The 13,067-nt window shown below is 37.8% G+C and overlaps 1 protein-coding gene across 1 annotated transcript in view; it reads right to left on the bottom strand.

Annotated features, from left to right (window-relative positions):
- The window catches only part of EPB41L4A (erythrocyte membrane protein band 4.1 like 4A), a 255,122-nt gene that overhangs the window by 18,725 nt on the left and 223,330 nt on the right, over positions 1-13,067 (bottom strand). The window contains exon 18 of the mRNA XM_025388701.1: positions 2,970-3,089. Within this exon, the coding sequence (XP_025244486.1) occupies positions 2,970-3,089 (120 nt within the window). The remainder of the gene's footprint in view (positions 1-2,969; positions 3,090-13,067) is intronic.

The raw sequence follows: 13,067 nt of genomic DNA on the forward strand, positions 1-13,067 counted from the left end.
TAAGAACATGAAAATGCAAACCACAGCCTGGGAGAAAGTATTCACTCATAATATGGATATCTGAAATAGAACTTTTATCCAGAATACATAAATAACCTACAGATGAATAATAAAAAGGACAAACCCAATTAAATTGGACAAAAAATTTGAACACTTCAAAAATGAAGATATATGAATAACCAATAAGCACACAAAAATGTGGTTAACATCATTAGCCACGAAAGAAATGCTCATTAAAACCACGATGGAATGTCTACTTCGAGCCTAGTAGAATGACGAAAATTAACACAGCAACAAACTCAAATACTAGCAAGAACTGGGGCAGAACAAGACCCTCTCATATCTTGTTAGTGGGGTATAAAATGATCCAACCTTTCTGGAAATCATTTTGGTAGTTCCTTATAAAATTAAACCTGCAAATACCCTGTAATCCAGCAATTCTACTCCTAGGTATTTGCCCAAAGCAAAAGAAAACAGATTCCACACACATACTTGTACAGAATGTCTATAACACAATGGCAAAAACTGGAAACAATTCAAATGTTCATCAAGAAAAGAATGGATAAAAATCCTGCGGTGCATTTCTACAAAAAATTTAAATAACCACTGATACCATGGACGAAGCTCAAAAACATGTTGAGTGAAAGAAGCAAGGTTTTAAAGGAGTATGTATTGTGTTATTACATTTATATGAAGTTCAACAAGAGAGAAAAACTAATCATAGAAATCAGAACAGAGGGCCAGGTGCAGTGGTGCACGCCTGTAATCTCAGCACTTTGGGAGGCTGAGCCCAGTAGATGACTGGAGGTCAGGAGTTTGAGACCAGCCTGGCCAACATGCTGGCCATCTCTACTAAAAATAGAAAAATAGAAAAAATAGAAAAATTAGTTGGGTGGTATGGCAGGTGCCTATAATCCCAGCTACTTGGGAGGCTAAGGCAGGAGAATGGCTTGAACCTGGGAGGCAGAGGTTGCAGTGAGCCAAGATTGTGCCACTGTACTCCAGCCTGGGTGACAGAGAAAAAAGAAAAAAGAAAAAGAAATCAGAACAGCAGTTGGTTGTGAGGGTGGGCACTGACTAGAAGGAGCATGAAGGAACTTTCTGGATTATGGAAATATTCTATATTTTGACTGGCAGGATGGATAGATTATTGATACATTTGTCAAAATTCATTAAATAGTACACATGAGAGGATTTGACTGTATGTAAATTTCACCTCAAATTGCCTCAATTTTAAAGGTTGTTAAATGAACCTCAGACTACTCGACTAAAAAATGATTAAATTTCCAGGCCCACTACAAATATTTGCTCTATAATATAACTGAATTATAGTAATAACAACTTTATTCTATTTCCCAATTTTTATTTACAAATGAATGGTTCCATTTATTTACTATTTTTCTAGGAATGTTTTTTAGCTTCTTCAAAACTTACATATAGGATTTTTTTCTAATTTTATTTTACTTTCTCCTTTTTAAATAAATTAATTGTACTACTGACATTTAATTGAACTCATAATGCTTTAGAAATAGTTATAAAAACTGAATGCTGTTTTAAGATTTAATATCAAGTTGCCAAACCTTGTGTATAACAAGTCCTTCAAAGAAAATGATTCCACATGGAAAGGTAAAAATGTGGTGGCAAAAGATTTACCCATGACTGTGCCGGATCTAATCTTGGGTTCTGTGCCTTTTGAGTAAACTTCTTCTATGAGGTCTGATTCTTTCATATCTAAACTTCCTTTTTTTTTAATGGAGTTGGGGGAAGGTGCTATCACAACAAAGAAAATTTTCATTAACTTCTGCTTTAAATTGACCACTAATTTAATTAGGTTGCTAAAAAAACATTACAGAGTAATTAATACATCTGTAAGGGTGTACATGGTTTAGTGACTATTTGCAGGTTTTCTATTACAAAAGAAAGTCATCACTCACAATGATGCACTACTGATAAAATACATACACATATACACGGGGTTAATTTCTAATTGAAAGGTAAACATCTAAGACTGACAAGTGTCCTTAGTGTCCCACAGCACAAAAGGTCCTGGTGTGAACCCCCTGGTACACTCCGGAGTTCTTTCCTAATCTCTTTTAACCTGATGTGGCATTCACAGCTGTCCTCTTGTCACCCTCCTGCCTGGCTCCCTCAGAGTTCCCTACCTACCTACGCAGTCTCCACCTCCATTACCCAACATCGTTTCATTTCCTTATCATACGCAACTGGACTTAATTCCTCCCCCTGTGAGTAATCAACACCAGACATCTAACCACCCACCATCACAAAAGGATTTGTACTTAGTCTTGGCTCACTTTAAAAAGGTGAGCCATGGTTTGGCAAATGGAGTGGGAGTAAGGCGTCTAAATCTTGATAATGCTCAGATTTAAAACACACGCTCACAGAAACTTTACCAGCTCAAAGACAATTAATTTGGGGGACTGGCAATCACACCATTACGGTGCAATTGTGCTCACACAAGGCGTTGCCTAGCAACAGAAGGAGCACGCAAATTCCAACAATGAGGTGTAATGAATCACTCACTGACTACTGTTCGCAAATGGTATTTTGATGGGAAGATATCTACATCTGGTTCAGTTTGGAACAAGGCTTCAGAGAATTGTGCAGACTCAAACTGAGAGAAGCAGCAGGTATTTCACCAGCAGCCTGGCTCTACAACAAAGGAGACTATTCCTATCTATTCAGGTAAATGTATACTTTGGTTAAGAAACAACACAAAACAAAAATATGGCTTTGAGGGCCTTGTTTGCATGACATTTTGTTTTGACTGTGCTTCAACTTCTATGGCTTCAAACATGGCTAATAAATGTCACAAATATTAGAAGGTAAATATGACAAATAAACAAATGAAATAATCCTAGTTGAACTAAAACACTTTAGAAGACCTGAATATCCACATGCTGCTTCAAATTCAGTGTTTTTGAATCAAGGTATAAAAAGAGTCCACATACGAACGAGATCTGTGTCTGGATCGCCTGTTGTTGGGGTCGGCTTGGTTTTTTTCCTTTTGTCTCCTTAATACAGCTTCCCACTGAGGCGCTGAATCAATCATATCATTCTCCTGCCGTATTCTGAAAGGAAAGCCATGCATCTGAAGTTAACATCTACCTGGATGGTGCATTTTAGCTTCATCCTAAACTTGCTTTTAAATGTTATTTAAGCAGCAGAAATTTTATTATGATCATTTATAGCTGAAGATGCATATTAACTGAATTAATACATCTATATGTAGGTAAGTACATATAAACACACAGAAGTATACAATACTCATTATATATGTAAATACATGTTATTTGCAGACTTCTGATTCTAATTTTCTAGCAAAATGACATGTATCAAAAATTCAATTTAAACATTTCTAAGTTTTGACTAAAGAAACTTTGGTGTCTGCTATACAGCCAATCTTAACCGATGAAACAAAATCATGATTTTAAATGTGCTTGTCAAAAGAGTAATAAATGGTTTTACTTTGAAATACTCTTAAAAAGTCATACTAATTGTCAAGGTTTTCATCAAAAATAGGTGCCAAATATAATTCCCATTTTTTAAGATAGAAATCTAGACATACAAAAAGTTAAATATGGTGGCATAATGTATTAGCTGAAGAAGATACACCATTCTCATCATGGCTGCTCACACATTTAAGAGGGAATGACAGTTGGATGCTGCATGTGGCCGGGGAAGGAATGAAAATGAGGAAAAGAGAAAGGTGGGAAAGACTTGGAAGCACAGGTGCTTGACATGTAAGATCACAGAACAGTGTTACCAAATCCTCTCATTTTTTAAAAACAAGATAATCCCCAAATCTGGATTTTTAAAGTGAACTCTTCTAATTTTTAAGTCTTGCAACCAATTCTAAAGCATGATACAGACTTAACAAAACCCATGGACCACGCTCAACCTGCAGAAATTTTGGACTTCCGATGTATCAAGTCTTTCAGATAATGAGGTGCACTATTGGGGGAAGAGGAGGAGTACTTAATTTACGTGAAATACTGTCTCGAATGCACAACAATGATGCGGTGAAGCCATTTTTTTTTTTTGGCAAACTGAACACCTGTTATTTGAATATTTAACTTCTAATTTATGTAAGCTCTTCAGAAAGCTGCTCCAGAGTGTTCATCTCCCAGGGTATAGAGAGCAGCATGGAACTGCCAGGTACTCACCCAGTACAGCCACTGCATGAGCATAACTGCTTCGAGACAAAAGTAAAAAGAACAGGCAGGCTTGGAGGCATTTCTTTCTCTGAACAGATGTCTTTTGGTTCCTCTGTTATAGCACTTAGTATAGACTGTGGGCTGGATATCTGGATTTGCTTACAGGTGCGAATCAGTGGATGGGTGACAAATATTCATTTCACATATAACTTAGACATAATGTAAAGAAAATTCAAGTTGAAAAGAACAGCACTTTGTGAGGAAGAAACTGTTTAAATCTCTCTAGATTAAAGGAGAATTGTGCTAAGTAAAAAATTATCTGTAACATACTCCAAGCCTTTGAAGTGTATGTATTTCCTCACTAAAGTTTTCATTTTTAATAGACTATTATTTGAAGATTAACAGGATACCGTCATGGTATTTTTCACAGATTTAAGAGCATAATTCTTTCTCTCATTGCATATACAGAGTAAATTTAAATTGAACATATACTGCTATGGACCTTAATATTAGAAATAACTGAAGAAAACTATGAGATCATAGTTTTCTATGACTATGACTATAGTTTTCTATGACTATGAGGTCATAATTATTAATCATTCTTTGAAACAAACACTCCTATTTGAAAATGGCACGTTGGTACCCGTGTGTGCTGTAAACACACAGACACACATTTTTGTAGCCAGAACCTACACCTACAAGCCATTCTGTGTTCATGTGACAGTCAGAAACCCACCAGGCTTGCGGGTAGGGGAACAGTCCTGGACACCCCCAGGACCGAGGGGTCAGGGTTAGGAAGAGACAATCACAGGGAAGGTGCCGCACTGGCAAGGTGGCATCTCCCTTCCTACAGGAACCCACACGTGGATTGCTGGGCCCAGGATTGGACACAAAACTCAGGTCTCCTAACTCCTAACCCTGGAGTCTTTTAGGATGCAGCTTTCATTCTGAATGAAATCACTGTGCAGTTGATGGGCAGAACTAAATTTTACAATGTGAAATGTTTGTATCAGGAAGTCGGGGTGTCTATAAATATTTTTGAGAGGTAAAACCTACTAACAAAGCTGAGGCCTAACTTGGGCAAACACATACTTTTCCTAGAGTAATAGACACTGAAAAGGAAGCACAGTTACTGTATGTTCATTCTTATCTATTGTGGAATTCAGCTGGCTACCCTCATACTCAGACTTCACTCTGACGATAAAAAATTAAAACTCCTGAGACATAAGCATGCGTATTTCCTGTATTCTGCTATAACAGTAATAAGGACCAAATCAGAAAGAATTCAAGATTATACATGTATCTTTACCTTTTTTTCTAACTGAAAAGTCTAAAGTGAGGGCAGTGAAACCCTGTCAGTTAATATCCTTGTGATCCATGTTTCAAAGACAGATGCCCTCTACTGGCGATGCTGTTTCATAAATATTCTAACAAGACGCATTAAAAATGTAAGAGTCTTTGGAAAGTCACAACAGAAGCACATTTTCCTGAGTAAAGGGTAGTGTGGCCGCCTTGGCCTGTAATGAAGTTTGAAATTACATCCTTACAAAAGACCTCTGGTTAATGGTGCCTCATTACAAGAATGAAAGTGTCATTTCTTCCACTGCTGAACTGCTCTAAAAAACACAGGTGCTACTTGGAAAGAAAAAAATCTTAGCCCTAGAAGCAAGAATATTGTAGCACTCTGTATTTAAGACACAGGAGATCCCTATTTGTTTATGCATGAGTGAATAAAGAAGTCTTTAAATGAAAAAGACATGTTTCCTGTGATGATTCTGACTTTTTAAGTCTCATTTATCCTCAGGTGTGGGAGAATCCAAATGGCTTTTGCTTCTTTCTTGCTGTATTTTAATCTCGATGTACAGATTTACATCATGAAGAATAAAATACCGCAAACATTGTTTTGACATAGTACCTTTTAAAAAGTCAAAATGTGCTCTTACATCATAGTCATTAAAATCTCAAAGGGGAAAAAGAGTCCATTGTCATTTGTGTCGTGGATGTATTAATTTTCAAATGTTGTATCTAAGGTGAACCTCAATAAACTGACAAACATTTATTTCCAGTACCAATTGATCCAGTAAGTCTACATTTATCCTATTTTGTCCATTTCTCCATCTGTAACTACGGAGGGTCAACAACTGTGGTAGGAAGCATATCATAACAAGGTTTTTGTTTTTCAGTTAATACGTAAGGGAGAGGGTTGCTTTAGAATACAGCAAATTCTAACCATGTTTCAGAACAGAATTCTAATGTATTTCTTCCATCTCTTACCAAACTTCAACAATCTACTTTTCCAGACTATCCATACAATTTAGATTTTAACTGCATTTTGACATTTAATTAAAGTCTGCAAAGGTTTTGAAGATGAAATGCCATATAATCATTTGATAACAATGAAGAAAATGACTATTCCTAGCCTCTTCTTTCCTGTCTTACCAATCACAGTCCTGACTCTTTTGCAAAATTCTTCACATTATCAAATGAATTCTTACACAAATCCCCAAGTTTTATTGTGTCCTATCCCTTTAGCAGTTTTGCTCCTAACAGAACCTTCCTTTACATAAGTTCTTAATTCCCTTCTAATTCACTGAGATAAACACCATGCTTAATGCTGAATCTAAGAAGTCTTTCAGAGCAAATGTAAAATGAAGCTTCAAGATGATACAAGCCATAAACCTTACTCCTGAGTTTTCTCCATTCCCAGCTCTGCCATTATCTGACTCAGAGACCTTGGGCGAATTGCTTATCTTTTTTGGTCAAATCTCAGGCTGTTCATAAATAAAATTAATGGCAAAGATCCTTTCCGGCTTTAAAACTTGATGTTTCTCTATTTGTATTTTATTTCCAAACCAGACAGACACACTGAAAGAAACTTATACGCTTCAACTATAACCTAACATTCCAGACAATTGCTTCATGTGGCCCCCTCCACTGCCAAAATTAAATCTGCAGGTCCCAACTGATTGTGAACTTGTGTTTCTCATCAACTGTACTCTTTTTTTTTTTTGGATCACCTGCTATAAAGCAATCTTCTTTTTTTTTTTTTTTTTTTTTTTTTCTAGTTTTTCTTCCCTAGGGAAATTTATGTTGGTTCCAGGCATGTGTCGACATACTCCCTTAAGACCAGCAAGCAAAAAGTTCATTTGCTTTTCCCACTGTCTCTACCATCAATAAATTATTCTTACTTGCTTTTAAAGGTACTTCTGTCTCTTCTACTTATTCCTTATGCTCCCACTACTACAATGGGCTACTTTTGGCACAATTTCCCTTTCAAACTCTCCTGTTTTCATGAATTTTTAACCTATTTTGCCCTCACTCAGTAATGTAACAGCATTCCTCAGTTGCTGCAGCTTTGTCCTTCCACAGTCATCTCTGTCAACCTTGATTATACTCTGGAAACCCTAAATCATCCATATCACATGTCTAAATCTTGATATATCTTATTAAAGTAGAAATCAGAAACCCTTGCATCTGCAGTATGGTGAACACTGTCTGTTTCCACTAGCTTTGTATGAACTCTTCTCTCCATACCCAAAATTTTTACCTTGTTTGCAGCCCCTAAATCAGGGGCAGGACAGTAGGCAGTGCCTGGCAAGGAAGCAGTTACCTATTTTCAAGCAACATGGAAGAAATGCTTATCAGTTTAAGTTTGCTAACATCCCAAATATATTTTTTCCCTGGGGTACAGGGCCAATAAAGTTCTTCTTTACCACTCCCAAAACAAAATCCTACCAAAATTGTGATCTTCTAGATTTGCCCTAGTCAGATATGTTGTCCCTCTTACAGTGCCAAATTTCTGACACAGAAATGTGCTTCTTCATTTTAGAAAAACAATATAAAAGACCTTATGGAACATAATTAAAACATTTAAATCTGTCTTAATCTACTATTTAGATACTATAGACATCTAGTAGACCCTAAAAGACGTCTAAAAGACCCTAATGTTGTTAGGGATAAACTAACAACATTCATGCCAGAACAAATTCATGTTAGAAAATGTTGATTTATTTTTTGTTCAATGGAGCTGGTCCCCATTTTACAGATACTGCAGGAACTTCAGATAATACTGAGCAGTGCCAGATGTTATCAATTTAACAGGACTTGCCTGTTCAGGGTACTTTCTACTTTTCAAAGCACATCTATTATCTCCTGGATCTTCACAAACCTCTAGTGAGGTAGGCAGGTCAGGTATTATTTCACTTAGCATGTGAGAAATGAAGATTCACAGGGTAAAGTAACCAGCTCACAGCCACAGAACTCTTCAAAGCGGGTTCAATTTCATAGCACAGGCTCCCAGATTTGCATGTACATATGTATATACACATACAACCTGACATACATGACTCATGTTTATGATGCAAACATCCTAGAATAAAATTAGGAAAGTGTTCAAATAGTCCCCTGTTGTCAATTTCCTCTAGTTCTACTATTACCCTAAGCTTCTCTCATTTCTCTTACTGTTTTAATCCTTGGTAGGCTCCCGAGTTATTTCTACTTTTATGCTGATAGAAAAAAATGCACCAGGCTACTTCATATCACCCACTCCTCCACACCTCCCACTTCAAAATTCTAAGAGCCTAGCAACACATCAAAGTTAAGAATGACTGAGTAATTCAAAGATTCTCCTCAGTGAATGCTCAAAGGACTGCTGATTTTCATCAAGAGCACAAAGGATATTTTGTAGAACCTTTTCCTTGAATGTCAAGGGTATTTTATTAAGCTCAAGACATATCTAGGTAAAGCTAGTTCATGAAAGGTTTCACTCTCCTAAGTCTACTTGCGAGGACCTCCTTCATCCTACACCCTGGGCAAGTCCAGCACATGGCCATGGTCTCAAACCTACAGCAATAAGTGAGCTGCTGGCCCTTCTGATCTCAGGGACGAGATTCAAAATTCTAACTAATACAATCTAATATTCACATAGATTAACTTTATAGTGCCTTGTACTAAGTAGGCTCCCAACTTCAAGAATTCAATAGAACCAACTATTTCACAAATCAGTACAGCAAAGTAATCTCTAAAGAAAGTTTAGGCATTTTAGTTTTTAATCCCACTGGAATTGAAACACCAATTTCATTTCCCAGTACCAATCTAATCCTTCAGCTTTTAGACCATAAAACTTTGTAAGTTTTAAGGGGGGGCAGGTGCTACATAAACACCTCCTTATAAATCTGGTAAAAGCTACAGACCCTATCTCTAGAAAACTACACACTTGATGCCCACATACAACTTTACATACAATTTAATATACAATTTCGTGGGGTTATGAAACCCCCAGCACCTACCCAAGAATCAGAAGTTAAGAATCCTGGTGTAAAAATAACCTAAGGTATAAAGTTAGGAAAGGTGAGAGAATGAAAGATAGGACCAAAAGAAAAGTCAAAAAAGGCTGAAGAGGATGGAGGAGCGGACAGGTGATGCAGCAGCAGTGAGTAACTCTGGAAGTAGGTATAGGACTATGTGGCTCTATACTTCAAAGTGCTCTCACTTCTTACATTTCATTTGATCTTTACAGTAACTCATTCAACAAAATAGATCAGTTGTTACAGCACACCTCCCCGACTACCCGCCAACTTTAAAGAGAAGAAAACTAATACTTGAATTCGTTATACAAGTTGCCCAAGGTCAAATATCAGCACACAGCAGAACCAAGACCCAGTCCCAAGTCCTCAGGTTATTCTGTGTCATATCATTGTCTTCTAGGGAGAGAGGAAATTCAGAGGAGACAGAAAAAAGAAAAAAGACTGGGAAGGAAGTCCAGGAAACAGAAAGGAACTGGGTGAAGAGAATAACATGATATAAAAAGTGAAAGGTGAAGCAAGAGAATGGAGAGGGAGATGAGCATACAGTAGAGAAACTAAAAGGAGAAATGAAAACTTGGTGTCATCTTAAGTGTGATAATAAAAAACTGTGCCTCCAACTTCTATCTGGTTATAAAAAGAGAGTGAAAAATTATCATCTCAAACCTCAAAACCTAGAAAGCTGTAGGATACCCAAACAGATTATGAGAACAGTAAAGAAAGAACAAAGTAGAAAGGGGTAAGGGAAAACATAAATGATGTCCCAAATAAAGAAGCAGGGTGAATTCCTCTGGTGTTCTAGGAAACATGGTGGGATGAAGCCCCACAGTTAGGGCACAATTAACACAAGAACCCTTACACACCAGGCCTTGTTAGGTCTGGACCCAAAGGTGACAGACAGATGGGGTGGTTTACAGTTACATTTTCCTAAAATCGAAACTAAACAACAATCTTTGCTTCTAACATTAGCCTTCCAGAGCTGGTGTGGATTATTATTTTTTAAAATTTAATGGTTGTCAAAAGCCTGTTTTGGGTAAAGTTGATTCATAAACATTGTTTTATTAACTTTTCTCTTCACACAAAATGAGAAATGTTTAAATGGTTATCCATGGAAACAGTAAAGCAGCTTATGCTCCAATGGGTTGACTTCCTGGAAAAAAGAAAACAACAACATTTCCATGGAGTGGCCTCATGTCTAACAGGAAAGACCTCGTTTTACGTTTAAAAAAAAAAAAATCCCACAAGAAGGAGTAGCAGAGGGAGCAACATCCCAAACACCACATGCAACTTCCAGAAAGGAAAAGTGACTCTGTCCAGAGTTCCAATGGACACATCATGGACTCCAAAAGAGGTTCTAAAAAGCAAATTTGCCCAGTAGTTGTCCCTCTCCCTAGGCTACAGTTTCCTAGAGACAGAAACACAGGGTGCATCGGGGTGCAGGCTCTTGCTGGAAAGTAATGAAGCATCCTGGGGCTGAGTGTACAGACCTTACGGGCAAGAGGTAGAACATCAGCATGTATAAGATTCTGTTTGCCCCATTATAGGGTTACCAGAGTCCTGTAATAAAAGCACAAAGAACTGGCTGGATCACACTGTCAGCCAATAAAAGGAAGGATGAATGAGGCTGAAGAGACTGCAGGGCTGCAGTTGAAATATCTAGACCTATGCATCCTCATGTGGGATGGGTGGGTTCTGGCAAAATTTAAGAGGCTAATAATGGGATGGAGGGGTTGGCAGCAGCACAGCATAATAGGTAAATGGCACCAAGACACAGACAGCACAATGAGTTTCTACCCTCTTTCTCTGTACCTGTTGCACCCTAATTTGCAGTGGTGAGGATCAGAACTGAAAGCTATATTTCTTCCTCTGCTCACTTTTTGCTATGCTATTGACAGGCAAACTACACCACATCTTCTACAGACATAGGCAACTTAGGTATTCCTAGAGCAATATTTCTACAGGTAGCATAAATGATTGTGAAAGCCTGTTGGATCTTTTGCATGAAATGTGTCAGAATGTGTTTTGAAAGCTATTTCTCATTACTAGCCTTACAAAGTTCATTAAACATTCAGAATCATCGTTATTCTAAAACATACTATCTACACAGTACAAAGAAAGCCAATCTAAGAATCTCCAGGGAAAAGGGGGAAGAAACTCTTAAGGGAGAAAATACTGACAAGAAATATTAAATCCACTGCAACCAGATCAGTAATGAGCAACTTAATTACTTGATGGCAACCTTTCACTAGTGTTTCATTTTCAGTAGTGAATGTGAACAATTTTGGTCACCCAAAAAATGTTTTTAAATGGGCCACCTTCTGAACAGTTGAGAAAAGAACATTTATGGGCACAATTTAGAATATATTAAGCAAAACAGAAACAGACTTAAAATACTGGCGTGATCAATAAAAAGTTTTAAATAGGAAAATAAGTGGGTATTTTTGCTTTGTTTTTTTTTTTTTGTGCAGAAATATTGAATTTTTGATCAGTAAGAGGGTACCTAAGAAGGAGCTACCTCCCACATGTGGGTTTTCACAGAAGAAACTGAAATCATTTCTTTGAGAAAGGTGTCATAACACATTGAGATCTCCCATCTGTCTAGTGTAATTCCAGTCTCAGCAGACTCCACATAGAATGCTTTCCTAAAAAACTGTCCACCCTTACAGTGCTGTCTGGGCTATTATGACACAGGCTTCGTAGTTAGACAGGGCCACCGATTCAATTCGTGCCAAGCACAAGGGTTCTAAGCACTAAAGAAAGACCCTGGAGATTATCTAATCCAACTTCCTCATTTTTCTTTCTTTCTTTCTTTTCTTTTTTTTTTCTGTGTGAAATGGAGTTTCGCTCTTGTTGCCCAGGCTGGAGTGCAATGGCACAATCTCAGCTCACCGCAATCTTCACCTCCCAGGTTCAAGTGATTCTCCTGCCTCTGCCTCCTGAGTAGCTGGGATTACAGGCACGCACCACCACACCCAGCTAATTTTGTATTTTTAGTAGGGATGGGGTTTCTCCATGTTGGTCAGGCTGGTCTAGAACTCCCAACCTCAGGTGATCCGCTTGCCTTGGCATCCCAAAGTGCTAGGATTATAAGCATGAGCCACTGTGCCTGGCCTTCCTCAATTTTTGGAAGAGAAAAAGATAACTCAGAAAACTAAAGCAACCAGGCCAGAGGTCCACATTAGGTCAAAACAGGTTTCTCAAGAGTGGCACTACTGATAATGTTTTTGTACAAGGCGCTTATTTGTTGCCAGGGCCTGTCCTATGCATCGTAGGATGTTTAGCAGCATTCCTGGCCAGTTGCAACCCCCCTACCCAATTGTCACAATAAAAAATGACTCTGAACATTGCCAAATGTCCTTGGGGAGAAGGCAGGGAGGACAAAACTCCCCCAGTTGAGAACCACTGGGTTAACAACTAGCATGATTGGCAATCAAATCCCTCTGACTCCCAAGGTGCTCTTTTCATTAATCACACAAATACTTCTTGTTTTCAAGTGCATATTTTGGAATTAGGGATAACTGATTAATGCATTAAGCCACGACTAATACTGATTACATGTCAAATGATGTGATTAAAAATCTCTTAAAAA

This window comes from Theropithecus gelada, chromosome 6, assembly GCF_003255815.1.
Source record: "Theropithecus gelada isolate Dixy chromosome 6, Tgel_1.0, whole genome shotgun sequence".
Lineage (NCBI taxonomy): Eukaryota > Metazoa > Chordata > Mammalia > Primates > Cercopithecidae > Theropithecus > Theropithecus gelada.